The sequence below is a fragment of the Podarcis liolepis genome (assembly GCF_965112155.1).
Source record: "Podarcis liolepis genome assembly, chromosome: 8".
Taxonomy (NCBI): domain Eukaryota; kingdom Metazoa; phylum Chordata; class Lepidosauria; order Squamata; family Lacertidae; genus Podarcis; species Podarcis liolepis.
Window position 1 is genome coordinate 27,356,129 of NC_139560.1, and position 25,191 is coordinate 27,381,319.

The 25,191-nt window shown below is 42.5% G+C and overlaps 1 protein-coding gene across 1 annotated transcript; it reads left to right on the forward strand.

Annotated features, from left to right (window-relative positions):
• Positions 1 to 290: 290 nt before the first annotated feature.
• Positions 291 to 19,534, forward strand: TMEM64 (transmembrane protein 64). Its single transcript, XM_083517374.1, has 3 exons — positions 291 to 1,902; positions 15,724 to 15,879; positions 16,819 to 19,534. The coding sequence occupies exons 1-3, from the start codon at positions 1,117 to 1,119 to the stop codon at positions 17,008 to 17,010; spliced, it is 1,134 nt and encodes a 377-aa protein (XP_083373500.1). The 5' UTR covers positions 291 to 1,116; the 3' UTR covers positions 17,011 to 19,534.
• The last annotated feature ends 5,657 nt before the right edge of the window (positions 19,535 to 25,191 follow it).

Here is a 25,191-nt window from a genome sequence, read left to right on the forward strand (position 1 = left end):
TCTGTGCCATGTGTGCACAGCCCATGTACACAATATGTAAACACCCGCATAAGCAGCCTGCATGTAATAATGTATATATAACGTGCGAAGCAAGTATCCTGGACATTCTGCGTGAAATTCCCAGGAATGCAGAGGCTCACGCACAGCTGTGTACATGGGAGAGGGCAGTGCATGTAAAAAAAAACATGATTTGTGTAGGTGCCAACTTGAAAAAAATATTGGGAGGGGGAACGGGCTTTGCATAATCGATCACAAGGCGTAGTGGACGCACACTATTTGAATGACAATGCCCATCAATTTTTCGGGGGGGGGGGATAGGGGAGCGACCCCCTGAAATATTTTATTGAGAGGGGCGGGCACCAAAGGGACCATAAGAGTTGGCTCCACTCGTGACGAGGACGCCCTTTCACGCGTTTGCGTGGCAGTACCCGTGTTCTGCGCGTGAAACTCGTTTAGGACCGTGAGGTGGGATGAGGTGACGATTCGTGAGGGCGACGCTCTGCGTGGAAAGCGAAGCCTCCGTTCAACGGCTGCTTTTCGTCGAGGGGGACGTTGGTTTGTTCTCTCTGAGGGGGACATATTCGTGAGGGGTTTCCTTTAATGTGTGCAGATAACGTATCTGCGTGAGGCGGAGGCGGCGGAAGCCCGCGCCCCTCCCCCTGGCCCAGCGCCGCCCACCGGCCTCATCTCTCCCGCTGCCACATCGTCCGGCGGCGGCGCCGTCTCCTCCTCCCTCACGCGGGCGGCCGCCTCCGCGCGGAGGCTCCCCCACCGCCGCAGCGGCTGGAGCCCAGAGCGGGGCGGTGCTTCCACGAAGAAGGCGACCGGGTGGCGCGGCCTTGAAGAGAGCCGGCGGGAAATGGAGCCCTGCTGCCGCTCCCTGGGACGCCTGCTCCGCCAAGGCCGCAGCTGCCGAGCCCGCCCGTTCCCCGTTTAAAAGCTCTCCCGCCCGCCTCGCAAGCCTCGCTTCTCCTCGGCGGTGGCGGCGCCGGAGATGAGCGAGCGGCCGCCGCCGCCTCCTCCTGCGCCTGCGAAGCCGGGAAGAAGGCGAAGCAGCCGGCCGCTCTGGTCGCCGTAGAAGCCGCCGCCGAAGCAGCCGCCGCCGCCGCCCGGGCGATGTGGAGCTTGGGCGCGACGGCGCTGCAGCTGCTCTCGCGGGCGGCCAAGCACGCCTTCGCCCAGGGAGCCCGGCAGGACCTGAACCGCTGGCTGCCCCGGCAGGGGGCGGCGACGGCGGCGGAGCCGGGCGAGGCGCCGGGCCGCGGAGGAGCCTCCGAGGGGCTGTTTTGGGGAGAGCAGAACGGGCTGCACCATTACCCGCCGCCGCCGCCGCCGCCTCCACACCACCACCCTTCCGTGGAGCCGTCGGTGGAGATCCTGCTGTGCCAGCTGCCCGAAGTGGGTCCCGGCTTGTCCGAGGGCAGGACGTGGCGCTGCTCGGGGTGCCTGCTGGGCACCTGCTGGTGCAAGAGCTGCCTGAGCGCGTGCTTCTTGGCGGCGCTGTGCTTCGCCTCGCTCGCCCTGGTGCGCCAGTACCTGCGGGACCTGATGCTGTGGGCCGAGAGCCTGGACAGCCTGGCCGGCGTGCTGCTCTTCACCGTGGGCTTCATCGTGGTGTCCTTCCCGTGCGGCTGGGGCTACATCCTGCTCAACGTGGCCGCCGGCTACCTCTACGGCTTCGTGCTGGGCATGGGCCTCATGGTGCTGGGGGTCCTCATCGGCACCTTCATCTCCCATGTGGTCTGCAGGAAGCTGCTGGCGGAATGGGTGCTGGCCAGGATCCAGGGCAGCGAGAAGCTCGCCGCTGTCATTCGCGTGGTGGAAGGAGGAAGTGGCCTCAAGGTGGTGGCTCTGGCCAGGCTCACCCCGATACCCTTCGGGCTCCAAAACGCCGTCTTCTCGGTGAGTAGCTCTTTGCAAGAAGCTCAGGGGTGCCCGAAGGGATGCCCTTTGCTCTCAGATGCCTGGCTTGTAAAGGGTATTAATACAGAATAGAAAGCACTGGAGAGCCATTTGGGAATAGAACATATATTCTGCCAAATCTAGGTTTTGTGTTCAAATTGTCGATGGGGAGAATGCAAATGATATCGAAAAGCATTGCTTGTGGAGATAGGCTTGGACATTCAGAACTGTTTGAAAGATTTTTGTTTTTTTCCATGGGAGTGGTTTTGAAAAGTTTGCCATGGAAGCATTTAATATATGGGAACCATAAGGGCCAAATATACTTGAATGTATATAATGGTAATCCAACCTTCTCTTGTAGATCTGATCTGAAGCAGGCGCAGTGGCAAAAGGATTCTTAAATCTTTGCCTGCATCAAATGAAATCTTTTCCCCGCTTCTTGCAGGATTATAAAAGCGTAACTTTTAAAACACATAGGGAAAGCTATTTATGGTGCAATCCTAAACTCATTGAACACAATGAGACTTGGAAAACATGCATAGGATTGTTCTATTAGAGCAGGAAAATGTTGAAGCATCCTTACCTGCTGCTGCCTCCACTGTTGATTAGCCCCACAGGCAGCAGTGTTTTATTAGGTCTCTTGGGCTACAATCAACCATTACGTACATTTGAGTGCAACTTGTACTTTGGTCTGAGTAGGATAGTAAATTCCAGCTGCCTCTTTCAGCTTTTCTGAAAAGTCTTCATGGCTTTTAAATTTCCACATAACTTCAAAAATTCCTTAAATGGAATTCCAAAATAATTCTTAAGGAGAATACTCCTGCATCAGAAAAAACTCCCATTTCCTTCTAACATCAAAAGAAAACTCTGTTAGAAGGAAATAAAGGTTCAATAAAATTATAGGGGCCAATTCTGTTCTTCAAATTTATGTGGTACCAAAGCATTACTGTTTTTCAAACTTGTATCAACAATCCTCTTGATATTTAAAATAGGGAGGGTTAACTTCACATTTTCCTATAAGAAAGGTGTAGGTACTGTTGAGTTGGAACTTTTGGAAAAAGCATATGTCTATCTTTGTACAATTTTAAAGCTACAGGAGAGAACTTGCAGCTAACCCTTGCTTGAATGTTATAAATATTTTAAACATGTGAGTTGATTAAAAACGTACGTGTGCCTTACTATGTGTAAATAGGTGATTATAATAGGTTTGGGTTTTTTGAGCTGGGAAATCTTAACCATACTTTGTAGTTTGCTCTTATTATAATTCCCTCCCCCCATAACATGCAGAAAGAACATACAACTATGTAGATCAGCAGCAGTGCTATGCTTCCCCCAGAGTGTAAACATACCGTATTTTTCGTCCCATAGGATGCTCCGTCCCATAGGACGCACCTGGTTTCCCCCAAAAGCAGGTCGGGGAAACAGAACCAGGTCGAGGAACAGCGGGATGGCGCTGTGCCTCCCTGCTGTGCCCCGAGCTTGTGGGGCTGGCCGATGTCTGCCCGGTGCGAGGGGCACTCTGCATCAGGGCGCCCCGCCTGCTGGGCGTCAGGCTGCTATCTGCAGAGTGGGGAGCCCTGTGCGGAACTCCTGCAAGGCTCCCCACACTGCGGATGTCTGCCTGGCGCGGGGGCGCTCTGCTTCAGGGCGCCCCTCGCGCTGGGCAGCAGGCTGCTATCCGCAGCGTGGGGAGCCTTGCGGGGAACTCCTCCAGGGCTCCCCACGCTGCGGATGTCTGCCTGGCGCGAGGGGCGCTCTGCTTTCAGGGCGCCCGACACTCCGGGAAGCAAGCTGCTATCCGCAGCCTAGACATCCCTGCGGGACCTCCCGCAGGGCTGCCTAGGCTGCGGATGTCTTCCTGAAGCCTGGAGAGCGAGAGGGGTCGGTGCGCACCGACCCCTCTCGCTCTCCAAGCTTCAGCAAAAGCCTGCATTCGCCCCATAGGATGCACCCAGATTTCCCCTTCATTTTTGGAGGGGAAAAAGTGTGTCCTATAGGGCGAAAAATACTGTATCGTTGAAAAAATCCAGCTTACTAGAGTAATTCTTCAGTGATATTATTAGTGATAAAGGGGGAAAGCAAGTGTTTTAAAACACCAACAGTTTGAATTAGGGATAACTCAGTGGATAGAGCAGGAGAGACTTAATCTCAGGGTTGTGGGTTCAAACCCCACGTTGGCCAAAATATTCCTTCATTGCAGGATGTTGGACTAGATGACCCTCGTGGTCCCTTCCAACTCTACAGTTCTATGATTCTACATTTGTCACATTCAAGTGCCTTACCAATGCAGTCTTATGCATGCCTACTCAGATGTAAGCCCCACTGAGTTCATTGGGGTTTACTTCCAGGTAATACTGTGTAGGGTTGAGGTATGCAAACTTAAAAAAAAGTTGGAGTTGACAATCTGGTAACTGAGTTTATTTTTTAGTACTTTTTAGAGGTTTAGTAAACCTTGTGAGTTTACTTTTTAGTAAGTGTGCTTAGAATTGCATCTTCAGTTACTTACTTTGGGATTACTGCTATGATGCTGAGCTTATGTGTTCTTCAGTTTGTGTTTATCCTTATTCTGTGATGCCCTCTTAGATAGTCTCCCAGCTCTTTGACAGCTGCTTCTGAGTAAACAGCTCTTGTGAAATGACTACAACATTTAAAGGACTGAACCATGTGGGCAGATGCTGATCATATTGGTGTCTCCAAGGAATTGGTTCACGTCTGTGCAGTTCAGTCACTTAAACACTCTCCCAACCCTGTGGGAGCTGTTTACAGATAAGTGGCTTTCACAGTACCAGAAGATTGCCTAAAGGTGCCTGTGTGTTGCTCCTTAAAACGTACTGTGCATTAGTGCACCTGCAACATTTTAATTTGAGCCAGCGATCATTTTTGGAGGAAGCGCCCCAAAGTGTAACTCAATAACAGTAGATCATAAAAGAGTATGAGACTGTGTGCATTCTTTGATAATGATATCACAGTGGTACTCCTAAGAGATAATAATGAAATTCAACAAAGAGTCTTGTGGCACCTTAAAGGCTTTTATTATGGCATGACCTTTGGTGCATCCATCTGTTGACATGGCTTCTGCTCCACAAAAGCTTTTGCCATAATCAGTTTGCTGGTCTTTAAATAACTACTCTTTGCTTTTTGCTTCAGCAGACTAACAAACCCACCCTTTTGAAAATTGCTATAATGAAATCTAGTAATACTACAAATGGATGAACCATGGAAGACATTAAATCACATCTGTAACTCATTTCTGGAAAATCATATTTCAGTATGCTAGGGACATCTGGATTCTGTAATTTAGTATGACATCTGGAACTCACTCCTTTCTGTTACTTTTTTCATTGTTTTAGTACCTGTGTGAAATTGATACTCTTTGATATGTGTAATATTTCCATATACTTTTGGTATGTGTAATATTTCATTATACCTTCGTGGTCTATCTTATATGATGGTTTTTCAACTTTTTTATTGTTTTGGGGATATGCTGTCCTAGTTGTGGCAGCTTTTCACAAAATAAGGATGTAACATAAATGGTGCAACATGTTAGGAGTCTGGTCCTAGCACTTACAATTGCTTTCTTAATGGCATTCTGCATGGGAATTTCAGGAAACCAAGGAACTTTTAAGTAGTCAGAGAAAAAGTAACCTAAAGGCTTGTCATTATTAGCACCCATCTGACTCGAGAGACAATGGAGTACACCTCTGGGGGTGAAGTCAAATTGCTGGAGAATCACAGCACCTGCTGTGGCTGCAGAGACCAGTAACTTGTAACAGCTGCCTCCCACATGGTTTTTGCTGTATTAACACCTAGTGCTATTAGTGACCTCTCTGGGGCACAAGCCTGAGCAGTGTGTTTGGAGGTATGGAGGTCCTGGGCTGCCCAGACAACAAGACTCCCTCTCAGCCTTGCTGACTTGGTACAAAGGAAAACAAAAGATGTTTGGCACCAGCTTGGCTGCAGGAGTTGCTGAAAGGAGGCATACAAGGCATAGGGACTTCACTGTACCTTTCTCACGAATTGCAATGGCAGCAGAGGTTTAGGATCAGAGTTTTCCTTTTCCCTTTTCTTTCCCAGTTTGCGCCTCATTTCCCTCGACATCACATGCAGTAACCGCCTTCTTGACCATTGGACCCACTGTTGGTCTCATCCACTCAACCACCGGAGGCTGACTTTGTACATGGGGAGTCCCTAACTCACCAAGAGATTGAGACCCATTGGCTACCCTCACCTGGTTTAGCTGGGTGTGGCTGCTGTCGCATGCTGATAGCTTATCGGAGCCACAGGTGAGAGCTGAGTGCAGAGTGGCAGAGTGGGAATGAAAGGTGGAAAAGCTACCTCAGAAGGAGCACAGCATTTCCCCCACCAGAGGTACTACCCCTCCCCTAATACCCTATACACTTCTATTTATAGACTAGTTTCATAGAATTCTTACATTCTTACATCCAAGTCCTTTATGAGTATAAACTGATATGACATGTGTGAATTTGTTCGGTGGGGTGTATACATCAAGCCCTTGAATAATTCTGGAATATCCTAACTGCAACCATCAGGTCATGCTAAACTGTTACAAGAGAGTAGATTCAGAGATTAATTATAATATCAAACAATTTCATTTAGCTTGAAAACATGGTGGTACTCCCATTACTTCTGTTACTTTTGGAAGCTTGCAGAAATTGCTTGTATGTGATTCTAAGTATTCCTTTTAAGATGGAACAGTAAAAACTGCTGTACTCCAGTACAGGAAATTAGTAAATAATGATCTGTTGGAATAAAGGTACTTGGAGTCTGTTAGGAACACTTAGATATCCATGCTGCCCAGTCCTAAAATTGTGTACAGTACAGTACAGTACAGTACAGTACAGTACAGTAAATTCCAGTATGTTCACTGGGACATAATCCCTCCCTTTTAGGTAAATTAGAATTGCAATTATAAACTAGGTTCCTGGTTGTGAAAGGCAAGCATCTTGAGAGAGCAATTCCTTTTTGAGTGTCTTTAGTTTATCTGTTCTGCAATGCAGTGCAGTGTGCAGGACTGTATATTAATGGATGCTTGATGCATGAAGCTTTTCCTACACAGATAAAAATCCAAGTGCAGAGAATCACACTGCACACACGAAGGTGAATTTCTCCATGTGATCAATGGCAATAGCCTCCTTATTTGATGATGTAAAAGGTTTGATGATGATGATGATTTTATTGCAAAGCTCAGGTAGTTGTAAAGCAGTAAAAAAACAACAACACCCAACCCTCTCCCATGTAGGTTGGTCAGTTGATCTGATGCGAGACAAGATTATGTCTTCTGGACCCAACCCCCTATGCTTTGACTATTTTGAATGGTAGGCAGCGCACAATCAGTACAACATGTCACTTATTGTGTCCTATTTATAATGCTTGACATCAAAAGTTGGCCTTTTCTCCTCCATTTCTTCCTTTGACATAAAAAGCAAGTGTTAAATCAGTCTGCTTGGTAACAGATCATCAGACAATAAAGCTAAAATCCTGCAACCACTTAACATGGAAGTAAGCCTCATTTAGCTCAGTGGAACGTATTTCTGAATAGACCAGAATATGCTTGCACTTTAAATGTGGGTATTAACATTTTTCATAAAATTTAAACAATGCTATCTTTGCAAAGAAACTATAATTGAAATATAAAAACGGAAAGGAAAGCAGAAAATGTGATCTAAATTTTCAGCTTTCCATGATCAAGTTAATAAACGCTCAGGGCCATGCCAATGCAGTTAAGTTGCTTTCAGGACCATGTGTCATCTTCTGGCCAATGCACTCAACAGCATGGGTAAAGATCAGTGACTTTAAACAAACATACAAAAGCAAATGGTCCTGAATGTAGGTGCAAGTACAGGCGTATTGGGTGATGTTGCATATTTATTAGCTTGATCATGAGTGGGTGTGTATTTGCATTATGTTCTCTTTTTTTTCCACAGTTAGAAGCTACTGTGTTTAGTTGCAACCAGGAAAACATTGCACTGATGACTAGGATAGTATTTATCCAACGTGTCAGGTCAAAGGTAGTCCTTGACTCTTAGAGTGACAGCATTTCCAGAAAGATAAATAGTATTCGACAGTGAAGTAGTTAGCAGCCCACATGTCTTATCAGATGAACTACTTTTGTAAAAGCATGTCTTATTCCTGAGATGTATATTTTCTCTCTTTCTGAAATATATAAGCAAAAATACAAATATGAGAGGAAAAATTATACGTAATCTTACGTAAGAGTATCCAGAGAAAATACAGTGGTACCTTGGTTTTTGAACGTCTCCGTTGACAAACATTTTGGTTTTCGAATGCCGTAAACCTGGAAGTAAATGCTTTGGTTTTCAAACACACCTCAGAAGTCGAACATGCCACGCAGCTTCTGCTGAGTGCAAGCTCCTGTGGCCTAGCTGTTGGTTGTTGAGTCCTTGGTTTTTGAACATTTCAGAACCTAAACAGTCTTCCGGGATGGATTACGTTCGAAAACAGAGGTACCACTGTACTCATTTCTGCAGGAGAATGTTATAGTAGACATTTCAACACTGAGCAAAAGGGTTCATTCTATTTATTTATTAAGAGTTATATATGTCAGACTCACCAAATCATTCATTTTGGTTGTATTCAGAGCCTTTCTCATCCATTTTAATTTTGAAGAGTATCCCCTTTTTAATATCTGTCAATTACAACTTTAGGGCTAATAACAGGTTGTCAATTAATGCATTTTTCAGATGAAAAAGCAAAAAAAGAAACAAAACCCAAGGTTTTGAATTTATTTATTTGCATTTAAATAACAGTATCACAAATGGATCTAATTTCAGTTTATACCTGGCCATCTGATACATTACATCAATCACTTTCTTCCAAACTTCAACAACTGGAAGGCATTTCCTTCACAACTGCATGAAGCTGACACCTGATGATTGACATCTCCATCATTTATTATAAGTTCCATAAATATTGTTGACTTTATGTGGGTGAAGAACTATTTGCATAATGATTTATATTGTGTTTCAGATTTAAGCAATATGAGAAGGATCTGATAGACTGAAAAACAGATGGCTGTTACCTTTTTTAAATCATTGGCCCCCTGACCTTCATCAGTTGAAGTTTAAGGACATTCACACACTTTCACTGGGCACAATAAGCAAATATTTTTTTGTGTAATTTTGAGCTGATTCAAAAGGTGTTTCATGAATGAGGCTGTTTGCTTGTCTGGTTATAGTACTTATATTCCGTTTGATAGATCCAAGAAGTTCTCAAAGCAGCTTACAAAATATTTTTATGATATGATTGCATTCAATGATAGTTTTAGGAAGAGAATTAATATAGCATCCATATGATGCTAGGTTCTTTTGGAAGCATTTCCTTTCTTCATCCGTGGTCTTCCCTGCTGTTGCCAGGTAGCAATCCCACTGAGGATCTCTGAGGCAAAGGAACTAAGGCTCAGCAGCTGGACCTCACTCAGCCCATGATGGAGGCAAGTCTTGATCAAATCAAGTAGCTCTTGTCTTCCATCTTCAAAATCTACCTTGAAGAAAGACTACAACTACTTCCTCCTACCTTGAAGAAAGACTTTCTTAATACCAACTGTATGTAACATTTGGTAGTAACTTATTTTGGGCTGTATCCTAATCCTTATTCTAAGGAGCTCAGGGAAGATGATAGTATTGTTGAAATGAAGAGAGACAGAATTCACTATCCCCAGGATGCATGAGCTAGAGAGGAGGGTGGGTGGTGGTGGTGGTGAGGTAAAATCAATTAGAAATTATGGTAATCCTGTCTTTAATAAAAAAAGAAATCTGAATTTTAATACAAACATGTTGAAAGGCACAACATTTATTACTATGTGTGTCCCTTGGTCCCAGGTAATTATATTTTCCACCTACGTGTTCACTTCTTATATTATAAATATTTATGATGCTACCAGGCAAAAAGCCTAGGCATTTGTTTTTCATATCATAGAGGAATACAGTTTTGTGAGGTAGCTACTACAGCCAGCTACCATTTTAGGCACAGCCAATTGATATGCAGTTGCCGACACGCAGGTCCTTTTGGACCCAGAAGAAGGTGGAACGGAGGTGGCCGATGTGCGGTGCGGCCAGAACGGAACCGCCACGTGAAATGGTTGCCACCTGCATCTGATCTGCAAAATTCTAGGCACTTGCTACCGTCTGATCTTAGTCACAGTTAGGTAGAAGTAAGCCTCACTTTGTTCAGTGGGACTTACTTCCTTATAACTGATCAAAGGACTACAGCCTTAGCCTTCAAGTAAGTGGTCTTGCTTAATATTCTTGTATGTCTACAGCAAAAGCCAAAAAGACATAATTATGTTTCATAAATCTGTGGTGATAAAGGTTTTGAATTATGCTCCTAGATTACATAAAGATAGAGAAAAACCATGTTTTAATTGTTAAAGTAACCCGTTAGTACACATATATTTAGGAAGGGTATGAATTTCAAAATGAGGAACTTAATAGAAGTTAATTTTTCTAATCGGTCTTTTTTCTTTTTCTTGGTAACTTACATCAAAATAGATAACTAAATTAAGACCAGTCTGCTCTACTTGCAAAGCAGTGTGAGAAATAAATAAAAAAGAATAAATATCTGATTAGCTCTTTGTCTCTCAACCAATAACTTCCTTCAACTGTCCAGAATTTGTAGTTTGTTTCTTAGTGGATCACTATGGTGTGTGGTCTCCAAACTTAGATGTTCTGCATTCCCCCCCCCCCAAAGGTGTTGAGATGAAAATCTGGATCCCTCTGAGGTCTAAATTGCACATGGTGTTAAGGGCATTGCTTGCTGTGTCCTTTGGGGTTCTTTTATTTGCTAGTAAGTGTGTGTACACATGTGTCTGGGACTCAAGGCGGCTTTGCACAGATAAAATAGAAAAAGCTAAAAACAGAAAAGACAGTAATTAAAATAATTTAAGATAGATCCATTAAAAACACAGGCAACAATAAAAGCCTGTTGGAATAGAAACATCTTCACCTTCCGGCGGAAGGATAGCAAGGAGAGAGCCTGTCTACCTTGTCTAGGAAGGGAGTTCTGAGACCTTGGAGCAGTCACCAAGAAGGCCCTCTCCCATGTCCAGAGCTAAGAGCCTGGGCAGGTTCATATGGGGGAATGGGGGTCTTCCAGGTAGCTTGAGGTTGGAGTGGCATCTCAGTGACAGACTCTGCTCCCATTGCACACAAGTTTGTTTGAACATCTGTCTTCTGTCGAGTCGGACTGTTGCTTCAACACTGACTGGCAGCAGCTTTCCAGGACAGGAGTCTATCCCAGCCTTACTTGGAGGTGCTGGGGATTGCTGAATATAAAGCATGTGCTCTGCCACTGAGCTGTAACCTTTTACCCAAACTTTCTGTAAGGATTTGGGTGCCTATGATTTTATGGGCCAGGGGTGGAGTCTGCTGACCCATTCGTATCCCTCCTCCCGCCATGTAAACCCTGGTTAAAATGCCTATAAAGATTTTTAAAACAATCTTCTAAATTGAGTTCTTCCAGGTTTCTCTCTTTCACCCTACATTACAGTTTTTTTAAAAAAAGGTTCTGATGTAAAAATAAATATGCAAATGGTTTTATCAAATATGGGTGCCCTAATTTTATTTAAGCATAAAACAGTGTTTATTTTCTATATTTGAAAAACGTATGGTGACTTTAGATTGGATTTAACTTCATCTTGCTAATGAGTTCACTAGACATGCCTCTTTCCTACTGTATAATAATTAGTCCTGAGCCATTTTAGGATGAAAGAAGAAGCAAAGATCATGATCTGTGCAGATAACATCTTACCAGTAGCCTGGGTACATTACAGGCTGAACAAGTTTACTGTCGAGAGGTGTTCATCTAATCCTTGTGATTGTTTCAGAGTACGGTCAAATTTAATGAGTGCCCTACTTAGTATATCTGGTTTCTAATTTAATATTTAAAAGGCAGAGAAAGTACTAGTTGCATCCTCCTGGCAATAAAGTAGGTCTCCCATGTGTAAGCTTTCGTAATGTCCCAGATTTCAACAGAATTACAAAAGTTATCAGAAAGTGCCTTTTGGATATATAACGCTGGTAAGTTTATTCACATACCTGTCAATAAAATTTGCTGTAAAACTTCTGCCTAAGTTGAATTCATGCTACTAGTGCAAATACTTTATTGGATTTAGAAGTACTGTAATAAATTGCCTAAAATTGTGAAGTAATTTGTTCACTACTCAAGTGTTTCAGCTGATCACCTTACTGGAGTGCTAAAATGTATTTGATTACTCATGTCACAGCTTCATTTTGAAGAGATATTGTTAAAATACCAACACTATTCTAAAATAGTGGCTACAGGCTATGTTGTGAATTTTTCCCCCCTAATCATCATTCTAATGCTACATAATGTAATGGTACATAATGCTAAAATGAATAGAATATCATTTTAACGTGCCTTAAAGTGTATGCTGGGAAGGACTGTTTTCGTTAAAACTTTAGAAGCTGTTTGGGTCTTCGTATTGCTTGACTTAGGAGCATGTTTTAGACCAGCCATGTTGTACTTCAGGCCCCCGCACCTAAATAGGCCTGTGAAGTGGATTTGAAAAAAACCTACCATGTCCAACTGTTCCATCACCTGACATTCATATGTCATCAGGTGCTGTAGTGGTGGTGTCTCTGTGCCTAATTCCAAAAGGAAAATTGGGAGCGCACTATAGGTGCACTTCTGATTCTTTCATTCCAGTGACTGCTTCAGTTTGGCACTTTAAAAATTGGTGCTAGATTCAAGTGGAAAAGAAGAATTCGGAGGGCATTTAGAGTACATTCCTGATTCTTCTTTTGCATCCAGGGTTTAAATTTGAATCACCTGATGTCATATGATGACAGATGATTGAGTGGTGGGTGGCCTTGCTCACCTGTCAAAGTTGCCTGTGGGTGGGCCAGTAGAGGGTCCGGTTTGTCAGCTGCATCAAGTTTCCCTGAAGCTTCAGCTGTTGGAGAATGCAGCACCCCTGATGTTGACAAGTGATAAACAGGCCAATTCTTCATCAGCTTTACTGGCTACCTATTGGCTTCTAGGAACAATTTAAATTGCTAGTGTTGACCTTTTAAAGCAGGCTTCCTCAAACTTGGCCCTCCAGATGTTTTGAGACTACAATTCCCATCATCCCTGACCACTGGTCCTGCTAGCTAGGGATCATGGGAGTTGTAGAGATAGATTAGGTAGTTCCTTGTGGCCCTCTTTTTCAGTCCCTGTGTGGAATGATTGGTAGAAATAGAGCAGTGTATTTTTTATTGTTTCTACTCGTTGTTGAATTGTTCTACTATTCAAATAATATTTGTATGTATAAGTGGTTTTATCAGATATTTTATGTTCCCTTGGAAAACACTGTTGTTAGGTGGCTGACAAGTCTATAAAACAAATAGAAAAGGTAAAGGTACCCCTGACTGTTAGGTCCAGTCACGGACGACTCTGGGCTCTATAGGCCGAGGGAGCTGGCGTTTGTCTGCAGACAGATTCCGGGTCATGTGGCCAGCATGACTAAGCCACTTCTGGCAAACTAGAGCAGCTCACGGAAACGCTGTTTACCTTCCTGCCGGAGTAGTACCTATTTATCTACTTGCACTTTGACGTGCTTTTGAACTGGCAAGGTGGGCAGGAGCTGGGACTGAACAATGGGAGCTCACCCCGTTGTGGGAATTCGAACCGCCAACCTTCTGATCAGCAAGCCCTAGGCTCTGTGGTTTAGACCACAGCACCACCCGCGTCCCTTCAAACAAATAGAATTAAACTACAAATTATAAACTCTATTTCTAAATATGTGGGAAAAGCCTACCAGCAGTTGGGCTATTAAATATGACATACTAGATTACTTTCAGAACCTCAACACTGTTGGCAGTATGTGTCGTCACAGGCCTCTAGTATGAGTTTCTTTGAATGTTTCTTTGTCTTCCTGTGGGCAAGCTCCTACTTGGAATGTATTACCAAAGGTAACTTATAAATACATTCATATTTTAAAATATAATGTGTTTGTCATACTGAATTTATAAATACTTGGCTATATATCAAAGGAGCCACACCCTGGGAATGGCTTCAACTGGCTGGCTAAACCAGGTGAGGGTTGCTGATGGGTCTCAAACCCTTGGTGAGTTAGGGACTTCTGCATGCAACGACAGGCTCTGGCAGATGAGACCAATAGTGGGTCCAACAGTCAAGAAGGCAATTTCTGCACATGCTGTAGGGAAATGAGGGACATATGGGGCTTGTCAACCTGGGAAGGATAACAGTTGCTTGCAGGATATCTTTGGGAGAAGAAAAAGCTAATGAATAAACCCTGCAGAAATCTGGAGTGGGGTCCCTAAAGCGGTTGGATGGCGTCTTGTATGCCCCCTTCTGGCAACTCCTGCAGCCAAGCTGGTATTAAACACATTGTTCTGCTTTCCTTTGGACCACATCAGCCAGGCTGAGAGGGGGGAAGCCCAGCACCTCCATACACAGTGCCCAGGCTTGTGCCCCAAAGAGGTTACTTCAGTGCTGCTAATGCAGGGTTTGACTTCACCTCTGGAGGTGCACTCCATTGTCTCAAGACAGCCGGATGCTGACAAAAATAGCAAAAACCTGTCATAATCTCCAGTTCTGTTTGAAAGTTCTTTGTTGTTTATCCACTATTTCACTAAGGGGTTCAAGGCAATATACATGATCCCTTCCCACCTTTTTTAATCCTTATGTCTCCTCAATACTAGTGGAGCACCCTCTGTCATTACAGTGGTACCTCTGGATACGAACGGGATCTGTTCTGGAGCCCCGTTTGCATCCTGAAGTAAACGCAACCCGCGTCTGCGCTTTCGTGGGTCGTGATTCGCCGCTTCCGCGCATACGCGTGACATCATTTTGACCGTCTGCGCGAGTGACGAAACCCGAAAGTAATGCGTTCCGTTACTTCCGGGTCATCGCAGAGCGCAACCCGAAAGCGCTCAACCTGAAGCAACATCAACCCGAGGTATGACTGTATATCACAATAATTCAAAATTATAAAAGATTATGGTTATTTTCCATAATCCTTATCTTGCGTACTTTATTGTAAAACTTGCGTTTTTGTTGTACAAAAATTTGGGGCAAGCAGTGTGATGTCTGCAGAAAGAGGTTCAAATGAAATATAGAACAGGAGCATCACTCTGGACTGTGATGCAGAAATATAGTCATGAATGACTTCTTAAGAACACTACAATGTTTTGAGAAAAAGTTGCCAATTTATTTCCGAATCTAGATCTGATGAAACACCCTTAAAAAGAAAACCAAAGGAATCTGGTATGAACTGCAGAGTTTTGCCGTTGCAGGAATTGTAGTAAATGGCATATCCTACTTGAACTGTATAGTCAAAAGCTATACAAAAAAGTTGGAAAAGAGAGATTTAACTGGAAGAACTAATAGGTGTTTTTTCATAAATGTATTCGGTGGAACTTTCCATGTAGCTACTTATTTACTTCCTGATTTGGACCTTTTCCTGAAATAAGTTATGCCTCTAGTAATCCAAAACGATTGTAATATTATTTTAACTTTAACTTTTAGCATTCATAAAGAATTTTTGAAATCCTTAAGCCAATTAAAATATGTAAAAATATTTTCCCAATAGACTTCTGTAGCTTCATAGATGTTAGCATGGATTTTGTACTTCAAAATAAATTTTAATTACTTTATGTTCAAATATGAACACTATGGTTGTACTTTTAGGTATATTGAAATAAGTGGTTCCTGTTAGCCTTGGGGCTGGTGATGGTGTCTTTGGGAGATTTAGAAAATGTAACTAATCAAAAGAATTCCTTTTTTCAGGTTACATTTTATGCCTTCTTTTTTATTTAGATAACGGATCTTTCATTACCAAACTATCTGATGGCTTCTTCCATTGGATTGCTTCCAACTCAACTCTTAAACTCCTATCTGGGCACCACCTTGCGCACTATGGAGGATGTCATTGCAGAACAAAGTGTTAGTGGCTACTTCATTTTTAGTTTACAGGTAAGCCATTTTTTAGCCCTTACTCAAAAAATTCATTTTTATAGCCTTTTGTCTCATTGCGGTATGTGTTTAATGAAAAGTAAGTCCTACTGTGTTAAATGGTATTCACTCCCAGGTAATCTGCATGGTTAACATTGGCTTGGATTGTAAGGCGCCTTTTATTTATATTATACTGTAGTTCAGTTCTCTTTGAAAGCCATCCAAGTTGGTGGCCCATCACACTGTCTTGTGGGGGCGAGTTTTGTAGTTTGAGTATACAGTAGAACCTCTACTTACAACCGCCTCCACTTGCGGACGTTCCAAGTTGCGACTGCGGCAAACCTGGAAGTAACTGGAGGGTTTGCTGCCATTTGCGCATGCGCAGGAGCAGCGATTGCCGTTCGCTCATGCACACAACGGCGCCTCTTCCAACAACCAGTTTTGCCATAAGGACGGGCCTCCAGAACTGATTGTGGTCATGAGTAGAGGTTCCACTGTATGTTGCGTGAAGAAGTACCGTATTTTTTGCACCATAACACTCACTTTTTTCCTCCTAGAAAGTAAGGGGAAATGTCTGTGCGTGTTATGGAGGGAATGCCTACGGGTGGCATGCCTACGGATTTTCCTCAAAAAGCTACGTGCGTGTTATGGTCGGGTGCGTGTTATAGAGCGAAAAATACGGTACTTTATTTTGTCTGTCCTGACTCTCTCTGCATTTAGCTTCATTGAATAGCCTCGGGTCATATGATATGAGAGGAGGAGAAAAACTCCTTCCCTCCACTTTCTCTGCATTGCACATATGTGAACGTGACATTCTTTTTAACGCAGCTGCTGCTAGCGTGACCTATAAAGCCTATTTAAAAGTTCACCTTTCTCTCACACTTTGAATCTTTTCCTTGTGCTTGTTACTGCTGTTGAAAATATTTTTTAAAAGCACTATCCCTTCTGTTTCATTCACAGATTGTAATAAGTATAGGCCTCATGTTTTATGTTGTCCACCGGGCTCAAGTGGAATTGAATGCAGCCATAGTCGCATGTGAAATGGAAATGAAGACATCACTTGTTAAAAGCAGTCTACCAAGCAACAGCAATTCATCCTTTTGCAGCAAGAGGACGCTTGCATTTTCTGGAGGAGGAATCAACATTGTATGAGTCCCGCCCCCCTCCTCCTGAAGTATTATATTAACTTTCTTTGTGAATCTGGACAACCTAACATATTGCCTAGACATCTCAAAAAGACTTAAATCCCGAACAGTGGAGGATGCATTATATCTCAAACAACCTTGGTGGTTTTTAACTTGCAAAATGGGCGGCTTTTTGTAAGGTGGCTAAGTGACTGTAAATATAGATGTAAGTCTGGCTGCACCTTTTGTCATTATTACACGTGTCATGGCCTGTAGTCTGCACTTTAGGTTTGTTTTGTGTTTCCTTTTTCAAACGGAGAAAAAATACCCTTGAAACAAATATTTTTTTCTTTTCTGCTTAGCGTTATTTATAAGGCTGACTAATAATATACAGTAGATCTTCAATGCTGGCGAATGAGTGTAAAGTATGCAACTCCGTGTACAGTACTCTTGAATGTGCTTAGCTTTCAAAGTATTTCCAGAAAGCAGTATGTTCTTCTCTCACGAGCAAGAGGGCAATCCAGCAAAGGGAAGGTTCTTCTTAGGGCTGGGAAGGCAAAACTCTAGTACTTTCTGAAAAGGACAGCTCTCTCCCTCCCAGTATCCAGTCATTTCCTGTCTGCGACAGGTTACAGGGTTTCTCCACAGTTCTTTTGGGGACCTGCTAAAAAGGAAAGTGCGGGAGCATTTTTGCTATTTGGGAACTATTTGGCTCCCTTACCTTGCTTTTTTTTAATTTCTTGTGGGGCCAGGGGGAGAACACATTATATAAATATTTGGTTGAATGTATTTTTGTAAGCCACTGAAATATTGTGGAGCCATTCATAATTTTTCACGTAAGTTTAAATCCTACATTGTGGGACTGAAGTGCTCTTATATAACGTTTTGAGTTACACTGTGTAATATGCAAAGTAAAAGAGAAACTACAAAGAACTTAATATGATTGTGGCCAATAGCAGTCTGAGGGAGAACTTGTAGGTGAAATACAAGTCTTTGACCTGGTTTTATCATCCTCGTTAGTGACGAAAAGGGCTCTTCCATTACAAACGCATTTCTAGCTAGCTAGAGTTTGGGGGGTGTAAATCGGCTTCGCTTTGTACTGAGCACCATAAGACTTGCAAAGCAGGAGGAACTAAATCTCTCTGAAAATACTATGGTACTAACAAATAACGTGGCCTTTATTTTATGGGGAAGACCTTTTGGTTTTTCTTTAATAAAAGCTTTAAAAATCAACACAGTTCCTCCCTAATACTTTCCTCTGGTCATCAAATGATACTCTTCTGGTATGTTTTGTGCAGTACATTGGTACTTGTACCAGTGAAATGCTGTGAAGATTGCATGTGCCCCTTCTTCTTCTTGCATGTGTGAAACATTTGCAAAAATTAGGAAAAACAGGTTTTCCATCTTAAAAAAAAAATGACTAGAAAAGGGCAGAAATGTCTTTCAAGGCTCAGGAATCCGTAAATGTTTTTAAAAGAATATATTTCATATGATGTGATGGACTCTCCACAGAAGGATCGCCAAGTCTCTTCTTCGTGGGTTTGAACAGACTGAAATAATCTTGTGTGTGTCAGTTCCATAATTCTTTACAGATGCATATTTGTATACTCTCAAAAATGCTTCATAGAAGTTGGAACCAGCACAAAACTACTTTGAACTCAAATAACCTTATTTTTTTGTCTTAATTAGTTTCTTGTCAACAATAAAGTACAATTTGGGCTGTTACAATTTTGTGTTAACTTATTGCCCCTCCCTTTCTTTTTTGTATGTGTGTCACCTGGATGCAATCAGTTTTGGGTTGTTGTTTTTTTGCCAGTTATGTGTAAACTACCATCTGTAGAAAACAAGGGCCACAGTCTAAAACCATATGTCCATTAGCTTTTGTGTTTGGTTGTGGCAAATTGCTTTCAGGGTTATAGTTAGTCCGGAATAGTTTGCTATTGAGGATATACCATACTTTTTTGGGGGGTACAGTAATTGCACAGTTCCAATATGTCCCCATTCACCTTGAAATGGTGGTCATACGTCTTAGCAACATTTCCTTTCTTGAATCCATTGACATTGCTGGAACTACTTGCAAGCAACTGTTTTGTTTGGGGGCGGGATTTAGCATTCTTCTCCTACACCTGCATTAGTTTGTCCCTTTTGAAAACTGACAGTTTGGTTACTATTTAAGGGCACTGTTTGACAGTGAAAGATTGCTGATCCCTTTGTTACCAAGGGTTTTTATTTGAAAAGTAACTCCAGTAAGCAAAGTAACCTGGATGTCATCCCACTTAAGACTTTACCAATACATGTATTTTGTGGACTCCTTTGATGACAACAATAAAGAAGACTTTGCAAAGCTGCATTCTCAAGTGCTTTTAGTTCCATTGTGTTTTGCAACCAAATTAACTTCACTGTGTAAACATTTTAAAACAATAATCTCCTTAAAGTTTCTGCTTTTGGCGTGATAACTTGTGTACAAGTTAATAGAAAATATGCATAAAAGTTTTTTCTTTTCTTTTTGTATCTTGCCAATCATTTTATACAATAAATTCACTCTTTATTCTGCTTGTGTAGATGTGAGCTTTAAGTCTTCTACTGTAGCGTGTGGCTTGGCTCATTTGATAGAGCCACCTATGTACTGAACTGTTACTTTGAAGCAAGGCAGCCATCACTGGTAGGAGGCCTCTTGTCTGTTCCTGCTCAATGTCGGTTAAGCCAGTGTTCCCCAACCTTGGGCCTCCAGCTGTTTTTGGACTACAATTCCCATCATCCTTGACCACTGGTCTTGCTAGCGAGGGATGATGGGAGTTGTAGTCCAAAAACAGCTGGAGGCCCAAGGTTGGGGAACACTGGGTTAAGCTATAGGCATTGGCTCCCTTTGTATGTACATGGAGGATCTTATATAGACTTAGAACACAGGAAGGTCTTTCTAGTCGAGCATCCTGTTATTTTGTGGCCAACCATATGCCTATCAGAAGTCCATAAGCAAGGCTGCTTAAAATAGAGGCAAAAACGTGGCATGAATACCACTATTTTAACCTAGCCTTCTCATCAAAATGATTGTTTTTTGTGATTTTTTTTTCAGATGACCCATTCTTTACTTCTGTTTCTTTAATTTATTTTACTTCAATGTTACTCTTGTGTTTTTTGCATCCTGCTCTGTTTTAATGGCCGCATCGAAATTCTGCGTGTTATCCAAATACTTTCCATGCACGTTAAGAAAAAAATTGTGTGATGTCTGGAATTTCTGGAATGTTATAAACCTTTTTGCATCAAGCCAGTTGCTTTCTTGGAATATTTTAACATCTCTTTCATGCCAAGTCTTATAATCTCATCAAGACCTGGCGTGTGTGTTGGGGTAGGGGCGTCGGTGCAGTTGAGTGAGAGAATGGGTGTGTTCTCAGTACATGTATGTGCCCCCCCTCGTCCCATGTGACAGTGAGGGAGAAATTCCCCACTCCTGTCCTAGAGCCAAATAAGCCTTGTGGAAAATACCTAGGGGCTTGACAGAACAACTGGCACCAACCTGTATCGTCACACATAAAGCAGGGGCCTGGTCTGTGTCAGTTCTAAAATTGTGAATGTGTTTTACATATGATGCACCGAACGTGACTTTTGTCGTTGGAGCACAAAGCATCTCCTAAGATCAAGCCTTTGCAGATGTTTTCAGTGCAGACATTGCAGGCTAAAAATATCGTCAGATGTTTTTTAAACAGTATAGTGTGCAATAGACAGCTGTTTTGTTTGTAGCATGGATCTTCAGACTGTCCAGTTCTAAAGGGATCTGATTGATTATGATAAGTACCTGAAGATTATGAAGTTCATTCTTGCTGTTTCCTGTAAAACTGAAATACTTCTGAGGACAGCAATGTTACTTGTTTCCATATCTCATTTTAAGCAGCTGATTCAGATTTACTGTACCTTGCAACATGATGTGCAAAGGCTAGAAAAATTACAGGAACCCTCTTCCCCTGTTTTTTGCTTGAAGCCTTTTTGTTTTTTCCTGAAAAATAAAAAAAATGGATTATGAAATATTTTCTTTTAGAATGATGAATGAAATATTTAAGGTAGGAAAGCAAGGTGTATGGAAAACAAGAGGAGACATACTTTCCAGTAAAAATAATAATTTGTTTTACCATAATGTTGCTGGTTCCTGTTTTTGTTTTTGTCATAAACCAGCAAAACCAAAAAGTTGCTAGGCTCCTTATACAGTAGTTCAACAACTTGTAGCTCAATTTGTGACAACAACTTTAAAAATAAAGGCAATTTGCAGTTACTGTCTGAACTACTTTTAGATATGATAATTCTGTGTTGAACCGAGGTATACATAATGCATTTTCCTGAAGTAACAAACCACTCTGAGAATTTTCTTTTTTTGCAATTGAGTGGCTAATGAAATTTTATGAAGTAAATAAATTGACTTTTGATATGTAAAGACTGTGGAAAAAAGTTTGCACCCCCCATTTTTCTGAAGCTTTATTGTTTCCCCAGAAATTTTACATGGCTACTCCCAGCCCAACATTTTATTTTCCTGTATAAAGGAGATCTGTGGCATGACGTTTCTGAGCTGTTTGAATTTTGCATTGTTAATATCCAGAGCTATACTGACAGTGGTGAATTTAGAAAATGAGAAGCAGAGGGTGAAAGACTGAGCTGAGAAAACTTGCATGGGAGGCTGCTCTTGATCTTTCAGTCTGAAGACAGCCAGCAAGACTCTGAATACCTGATGTGCCTCTGCTCTATTGATCTATTTTGCATAGCTCACCTAAAGGACGGCCACAAAATCTTTCAGGCACAGAGGGAATTGCTGAATTGCTGCCTATAAACCTTTCCTTTCAAACCACACTCAATTTCGACTCTCACTACTCTGTAAATTGGGTAGCTATACCGATCTTTTTTCCGTAATCTTCCACTTATGAGTTAATATCCTGTCCTTGATTTGGGGAATTAATCGGGAATACAAAAATTAGCTTTGTGGATAACTTCACAAATGAGTTCCTATCACCACACAGGCGCTAGACAGACATACAAGAGGAGTTGTACTTGAATGCCTGAAGCAGCTTTCTTGGGGTCAGTAAGAATTGGTTGCTACTGTTGGCTGGGATGATAGCTCCATCATCCCACCCTCCTGCAAGGCTAGCAGCCAACCTATTTGCTTAGCTGGGGGTGCAGTGAGGAGAGAGAGTTATGAAGTGTTTATATGCAGTTCAAACAACAAGATAGATGGCGTGGTCAATGGCCCAGTATGGTTGTGTCGTGTGTGGACACGCTGCATTTGCTCTCATCCTTGGGTTTTATTTTCACTGACTTTTGTCAAATGCCTTGAATGAAAAGGCCCTAATAATCACAGAACTTGAAATTTAGTACCATTTACCAGTGTTGCCCGGGGCAATTACTGTATTTTTTGCTCTATAAGACTTTTTCCCTCCTAAAAACTAAGGGGAAATGTGTGTGCGTCTTATGGAGCGAAAGCAGGCTGCGCAGCTATCCCAGAAGCCAGAACAGCAAGAGGGATTGCTGCTTTCACTGCGCAGCGATCCCTCTTGCTGTTCTGGCTTCTGAGATTCAGAATATTTTTTTTCTTGTTTTCCTCCTCCAAAAACTAGGTGCGTCTTGTGGTCTGGTGCGTCTTATAGAGCGAAAAATACGATGTTACCCTCTCAGAAGGGCTTCTGAATGTAGAAAGTTTTAGCGACTGTTTCTCTCTCACGCTGTTCTGTGTGATCTCTGTGCAGTCATATGCCTTGGAGAGCAGCATTTCAGAAACTTCAAAAGCTCAGAAGTGCCTGCAGCCTCTGCCCCTGAGAAGGGGAGCTCTATGAAAACTCTGGATCTATATGTGGCTCAAGGCCTTCTCATTTTCTTTTCCATCACCGCCTGTATAGCATGATAGGAAACTTCCTTTAGAGCTTCAGAATATTTCTCGTAATCCTTGAAAGACTTTTTCACCTTGGCTTTAATCTGTTTTCATCTCCATTTTTAAAAAAAACTTCATATTTAAACCAACCAACCAAAAGGATACAGGCAAAATGAGACACAAAGCATTTCCTTTCATTATTTTTGGGAAAAAAATTCCTTCACTATTATCTTTTTTTTTAATGGGAAATTTCTGCAGATGCTATGTTTGATGTGTGGAGAAGGTTTTCTGTGCCTGACAGATATGACTGGTGTTTTCCTGCACCCCACAGGTTCATATCATCAGTTTCCACCCACACTGTTTGAGCTTCCTTGAGCAAAGAACGTCAAGACTAGGCCATGTGTGGCTCTCTCTGGATTTGGGCCTGAAATTTTTTTGAGTCGATACCCCTGCCTCTGTACTGATGCCCCTGTCCAATGGTGCTCTTGTAGTAGCCTTCAAGGACACTGGCACTTTCTGGCCTCATCTGATTTTGACGACGACCACCTGGCACAGGAGATTGGGGAATGCATCAAAATGCCACAGTGCCCTTGGTGGTTCCTAGAACGCTGCCAGTTCAGATATTTTATGGGTTTAATCTTTCTATTCCCACAACATTGCTAGAGGGGATTAAGCCGACATGCAATTCCTTCAGGAAACTGACCTGGACAAGCCCTGAATCTCTCTTAGGCGGCCCCATTTCAGTTCTTGATTCAGGATTCATCTAAATCTTTCGCTCACACTTAACATATGTATATGTGCACACACTTTCAATGATTTGTGTAGCAAGTGGTCAAACAGTTTGCTTTCAGGTGTATATTATTAGGAATTGCATGTCCGCTATGCGTATCCTGCCACAATATTGGTGTCGGGTAGTCATGATGGAGGTACTGTCAATATAATCTCTTCATTGCATTGGTTGACCTTCCTGGAAGTTTTTTTGTGTGGGTTGAACCTTGTTCAGATCAGTCCTCCAAGTTCATTTAAGAATTCATAGGTCTCCTTTGAGCCTTCACATCCTGGGTATCATTTCTTTCGGAGAATCATAGAAGAAGAAGAGGAGTTTGGATTTGATATCCCGCCTTTCACTCCCTTTAAGGAGTCTCAAAGCGGCTAACATTCTCCTTTCCCTTCCTCCCCCACAACAAACACTCTGTGAGGTGAGTGGGGCTGAGAGACTTCAAAGAAGTGTGACTGGCCCAAGGTCACCCAGCAGCTGCATGTGGAGGAGCGGAGACGCGAACCCGGTTTTCCCAGATTACGAGACTACCGCTCTTAACCACTACACCACGCTGGCTCTGTAGAGCCCCCTGAAATGCAGGAATCTTGCCCAATGTGGAGCTCGAACGCACAACTGAGCTACCAGTGACTAAAACCAGACATTGCAAACACTCTTTAAAGGGGTGCCGTTGCTTGATTTGTACAATGGCGCTATGGGTTCCTCCCATGCAGCTTGTGCCAAATGAGAGGAAAACTTGCCTGTACCCACCTCCAAATTGGTCATTTTGCTAATCTCCCATATGCGTGTCTGAGCAAAGATTACAAAGAAGAAAGGCAGGTTGCTTATCTGTTGGTTTTTGTTGTTCCAAAGGGCCATTTGTGTAGTCAACAGGCAACCCATCCTACTTCCTTGTTGCTGGCTTACCTTTTGATTTGGTCTTGTGTACAAATAACCAGATAGAGATCCTTGGAGCCAACCTTGAGCCATGCAATGACTTGGATGAAGGCCCCTCCTAGCTCTAGTTTCCAAAACGCTGTTCCGTGACTGCACAGATGTTCGCTCAGCTCAGAGAACAACAGCTACACCTCAGGAGCATGCTATTCCGTGTAGCTCTGGTATTATGGGATGCACTTCCTGCTGAAAGATGAGACTCCTGGTCTGTATTGGCATTCTGCTGGCTTTTGAAGGTGCATCTGTTTACACAAGTACTTCCTTGAGCTCTCGGCCTGAGTCTCCTGCTTTAATAGTTGTATTGTTTTAATGGGATTTGTTTTCTTGTGTATTTTTTTATTATCATTGATGTTTAGATTTTAATGTTTGCATAGCTGGTTTTTATACCACTTAGAAGTTTATTTTGGCACCAAGTGGCATATAAATAAATGATTGGATGCGAGAGCCCTCCTTTGAAAGTTTACTTTGTAAACTATGCCAATTGCTGAAAGTAATCAGGGCTTCTTAGGCTAAAAAGCCTCTACCTTTGGGACTCATTAGGAAGCTCCTGTTAATAAACACATATACACAATCAAGTTTTCACTTTGACCCAGCAGAATTTTTTTTGTAGTGAATCTCTATAACCTGCTTAAGCATCCCTGTATTTAAGACTG

Excerpts from the sequence above, each read along its gene's own strand:
- TMEM64 (XM_083517374.1), top strand. The coding sequence starts at position 1,117 with ATGTGGAGCTTGGGCGCGACGGCGCTGCAGCTGCTCTCGCGGGCGGCC. Across the intron at positions 1,903-15,723 it reads TCCAAAACGCCGTCTTCTCG|ATAACGGATCTTTCATTACC; the intron begins GTGAGTAGCTCT and ends TTTTTTATTTAG. Across the intron at positions 15,880-16,818 it reads ACTTCATTTTTAGTTTACAG|ATTGTAATAAGTATAGGCCT; the intron begins GTAAGCCATTTT and ends TTTCATTCACAG.